General features: G+C 39.7%; 1 protein-coding gene across 1 annotated transcript; it reads left to right on the top strand.

Moving 5' to 3' along the window:
• Positions 1-132: 132 nt before the first annotated feature.
• Positions 133-3,672, top strand: Pmar_PMAR004726 (Casein kinase II subunit alpha, putative; the record flags this gene model as incomplete). Its single annotated transcript, XM_002785032.1, has 8 exons — positions 133-239; positions 281-372; positions 422-512; positions 1,133-1,251; positions 2,059-2,145; positions 2,222-2,307; positions 2,889-3,012; positions 3,632-3,672. The coding sequence occupies 8 exons, from the start codon at positions 133-135 to the stop codon at positions 3,670-3,672; spliced, it is 747 nt and encodes a 248-aa protein (XP_002785078.1).
• Between the last annotated feature and the right edge of the window lie 1,574 nt (positions 3,673-5,246).

Below are 5,246 nucleotides of genomic sequence, written 5' to 3'. Positions count from 1 at the left end.
GTTTTTATATTTTTTCTCGAAAAAATTGGATTTTTTCCCTGCTTGGATTCCTCATCATCATATTGGTAGGTTGTAAGTATAGTTATCAGTGATTGCTATCTCTGTGTAGTAGTATTTTCTGAAGTATTTTCAATGAGCTCGTATATTTATATTCCCTTTGTTTTCCCTCAGGTCTTTGAGTATGTTGATAACACCGACTTCAAAACGCTTTACCCTACTTTGACGGATATGGACATTAGGTGGGATATCGATTAGAATGGCGAGCGCGTAAGTGATTTAGGTATTATATGCGGGAGATATTGAAGGCCTTGGATTTCTGCCACTCGCAGGGAATAATGCATAGGGATGTGAAGCCTCACAATATAATGATCGGTAGGTCGCGGGTTCGATCCCGGCACCTTGCAGTTTTCTCCCATTTTAGATCATGCTCATCGTAAGCTGCGCTTGATCGATTGGGGATTGGCTGAGTTCTACCACCCTCACAAGGAATACAACGTGCGAGTGGCGAGCAGGTGAAAATGATAGGGGTTCTTCTTTGATCATGCGATGCAATATAGATATATTGGAGTCTCACCCGTGATGTGAAAAACACTAGTGAAAAACACATTTCACATTTCACTTCGCGTAAAACGGGTGAAACTCCATTTTAATATAATTATTAATATCATTTTTCTCCGGCAGAATGTATACATATACTATACTCGTGAAATAGTTGCCGTACATATATCAAGGCTCGGTTATTCATTTCGGAGCTGCTGTTCGCAGACATACTCCTATCAGCCTGGTGAAAGAAGTGATGCTAAATGAAAAAATTATATAATTTATATAACTATTACTCTGATTATGAAATATTATATATTGTGGATATATCTCGAGTGATATGATGAAAAAATTTTATAGATTATGATTAACATATTCGTGTGTTTAGAAAATATTGTAGTTATTTTTGAGTGTTATAGGCATTGTGGAAAAATATGCATATGGTCAACCATATATGTTGGTGACAGTGCGAAGATTATGAGGAAATTGTCATTGATTTTTGTAAAGTTAGACGGCATTCATGTGTAGACTTCTATAATTAGTGAGGAAACTTCTGGGCTCAACTGAGCATATATTTCAACACTGGTTATAGATATTATAAAGGGCCTGAGCTGTTGGTAGACCTACAAAATTATGATTACTCTCTCGATATGTGGAGTCTTGGATGTATGCTTGCTGGGATGACATTTAGGAGGGAGCCGTTCTTCCATGGTGGGTCAATTGGATGGGAAAGTGTATTGTAATTTTAGGAGATCGTGAAGTGGATGTGAGTGATTGAAGGGAAAATTTGGGAAAAGTTTGGGAAAAATTGGAAAAAAATTGGAAATCTTTTGTGAATAATCAACAATTTGCAAAGATCTCAAATATGGATATCTCGAATTTAAGAAAGAGGGGGAAGTAGTTTGATTGATTTTACGCAACTTGGATGATGAGGAGCTGTCCTCGGGAGCTCGGACGGTGGCGTGGGAGAATATGTATATGGTCAACTCTGTGTGCTGGTCACAATGTAAAAATTCTGAGAAATTTTCTGTATGTCATCTCGTATGGTTAGTGAGAGAACGGCTGAGGTTAGCTGAGGAAAGCGAACGTATATTCTTTTAACACTAGGCCTTCGTGACGAAGGGGCGGAGCTCTTTGAGTCCACGTCCATGGACTCAATCAATGAATTTTACATAGGTCCCCGGTTCGATCCCCGGGTAGGACATTTCTCCATCATTAAAGTTTTTCGTGCATATCTCTTCGAGCTGCTCGCATAATCGAGTTTTCCGATTTTCCCCAACACCTCCGCATATAGAGGAGTCGTTTGATCTATCTGATATCCTCCCATGCTTCGTAGTTAAGCCAGAATAATTCTGCACGCATGCACAACGCGAAAGTGCCCGTTGTTGTGGTATATGCTCCGCAACTGTATATATTCTTCATCACTTTGCTGGTATCGAACAACCTCGGGTGGACGGTGATGAATTTTGAGGCGATTTTTGAGGTTGAGAAGTTCTTGATGTGAGGAGGAGTGTTTAGGTCATGACAACTACGATCAATTGGTGAAGATCGCCCGTGTATTGGGGACAGACGAGCTGTTTGAGTATCTGGACAAGTATGACCTAGGTAGTCTGGTGGTTAAGGATCTTGGTTGTCATTGGAGAGGTCGGGGGTTCTATTCTGGGTGAGTGCATTTTGTCAGATTTGGATCCCAACTTTGACGACATACTCGGGAGGCACCCTCGAAAGCCCTGGCAGAAGTTCATCACAGCGGAGAATCAACATTTGGTAGTTTTGGGGGGGCGCGTTTAGGAGGGGAAGGACTACTATTACATTTTTGTTGTTTCTGTCGGTGGTGGTTTTAGTAGGGTTCTGACTGTGCTTAGAGAACAGTTGCAGAATTTGGGTGAAAAGCTATTGAAAAGTATCGTGACAAGGATATACGATGTTGCCTACATTTTCACATCAAATTGACACGCACTTATTACCCGAAATATTAATGACCTTCCTAAATAAATACTACTTACGGTATACGTTTTTATCTAACACCAATATATAACATATTGGTTGTATTTTAGGCTGGTTATATGTGTATGAGAGTATCATGCAAATGTTTATACGTGTTTCCAGTAGAATTGGATATGTCATTGTTGGAATTGGGAAAAATTATATATAATATATAATCTAAAATACTCCTATATGAAGAGTAATATATAATGAAGTTTCACCAGTATTACGTGAAGTGGCGTGAAACTCGGTGAATAACGCGATATTCGCGGTGATATGCAGTAGTCGTGAAATGTATTTTTCATATCACTAGGGTGGCGAAGCTCCAATATATGTCTTATATGGTTATATGATCTTCTTAGGTATCCAATGAATCGATCGATTTGTTGGATAAAATGTTACGGTACGACCACGCTTCGCGTATTCTGCCGAAGGAAGCAATGTTACATCCGTACTTCAAGCCACTTGAGAACTATCACATCGTAAGTATCATAATCGATCACGTGATCGATTTGATATTATGCTGTTCTTTCAGCCTGATGAATCGTGAGGAAGATATTGTTGTTGGACGAATGATGGTTATCATTGCTACGCCCTCGCTTATCAGCTAGCGCACCTATCATATACAGATTCGACTCCTCTTGGTTGTTTGTTTGTTAATTTGGGTGAGGTGTGGTATGGGAGTTGTTGTTTCTGTTTGAGTACCATGTCTAAATATAGCGGCTCTACTTGTGTAGGTGCTGGGAGGGGAATTGGTCCTTCGACAACTGTAGTTGGCATATATGACTAATTTCAGATGAGAATCACGAATAATGAGAAATCAACGATATTGATAATTATCGTTGTCCTCGAATGATGCGATGAGAATAATGGTCACTTCGAAAATCATCGTGGCGTACGCGAGGTGAAAATTCGGGAGTGAATGTTTGCACTAGGTTTAGTGCCCATACTCCTATTATCTATTACTCGCGCGCGATTGCTAATTTCTTAGAAGTACCTGAGTTTATATTTTTATCGAATTATGTGGGGAAGTGCATAGCACTTGGTCGTTCTCTTGACATGCTCACGAAAGCAACATATACAGGGGGAATTTTATGTGTTTTAGGAACCGGGAAGACTCCTGCGAAAATCGAGGAGTTTTGGTGAGCTCATGAGAAGGACCGGAGGTACGCTGATGGCTTCATAATATTCGGCATCATCGAGAACTCTCCTTATTCCTCTGAGGGGCACAACTCTTGAAATCTGGGAATTTTCGTGACAGTGTTGGAGGAATGTATGTTCGCTCTCCTCAGCTGAGGTGAGGAGGTTTATCATTAATGGTGGAAATTCGGGTAGAAGTGCGCGAGAATTCCGCAAAATTTCTCGGAATTTTCATATCGTCACCGACACATGTAGTTGACCATGTGCATATTTCCCCCTCACACTACACCCTGTAGTTAAGCATTGAGTAGTTTATATCGCCAGCTTTCTTATCAATCGTTGATAGTTCTACACGATGAGTCCATGATTTGAATATTAGTGATTTTCTCATTGAGATAACACTACCGTGGAGATAGTTGCACAAGAATGCCTTGCAAGGCCTGTTCATACTTAGCCGACGAGGAGTATCATCATCATAAGCTTAGCTGACGAAAGCCTTCACCTTTGAGAGACATATTGCAGTTTCACGACCCGTTTTACGTGAAGTGGCGTATTGCTCGGTGAAAAACGCGATATTCGCAGTGATATGCAGTAGTCGTGAAATATGTTTTTCATATCACTAGGGTGGTGAAACTCCATTGTGTGCTATGGGGGGCTGGGACAGCGACAATGACGATGCAGCAGCAGTAGCATCTTACGTGAATGTGGCTTGGTTACGTTCGGTTTACGCATGGCATTTTTCATCGTCGTAACACATGCGAGTTCTCTGTCGTTCCGGTATAGTTTTGTGGAATTTATGGTAATAAATATTCAATTCTAACGATGAATTCATAATTTGATATTTGATTTAAACACTAGTGAAAAATATATTCCACGACTACTGCATAGCGCGAATATCGCGAGTATTATTCCACGAAAAACGGGGGAATTCTGGTGGGGGTTTGGTTTTCAGGAGAGTGTGGTAATATGACAAACAAACTCGAGGGGAAGTTGCGACAATTACGGACAGAAATTCGGATAGATGAAAATGGGTTGAAAGATTTACGACGGAATCTGGAACAACTGCAAAAGTGAGCTCGCTGTTTTCCTCATCATATGTACTCTGCTGTTGTTAAATTCGTGGGTGAGTACGAATCGGTTGCTGTTGTATTTGATAGTATAACTTATGTGTGATACATTCCGACTTAATGTTCGTAATTATACGAAATTATGGTAACGATTTTGAAGAATTTTCTATATATGTTATTCGGTAATTATTTTGGAAAACTTACATTTATAACAATATTACTCAATAGTAATATTTCATTACAAGTAACATTTTTAACGTTATTTGGAAATTAGGATAAGACTGTTATTACACTATCTTCGATACTACAGTACTCTACTACCATTTAGTATTTGTATAGAAGTTGTATTTGATTATCTCCGATGGGAGTATAAGCACATCCTAGTAGATGAGATTCAATCTTCCTGGGCGTCCTGAGCTTTTCACTCACAGACGGATAAATTGAACTGTGAAAATATACGAAAAAGTCCCCGAATTCTGGAGACTTTTTTGTTGTTTCGGGATGACTGCGATA

Source organism: Perkinsus marinus, assembly GCF_000006405.1.
Source record: "Perkinsus marinus ATCC 50983 genomic scaffold scf_1104296934246, whole genome shotgun sequence".
Lineage (NCBI taxonomy): Eukaryota > Perkinsozoa > Perkinsida > Perkinsidae > Perkinsus > Perkinsus marinus.
The sequence above is the reverse complement of the archived record's forward strand: the minus strand, read 5'-3'. Positions and strand labels throughout refer to the sequence as shown.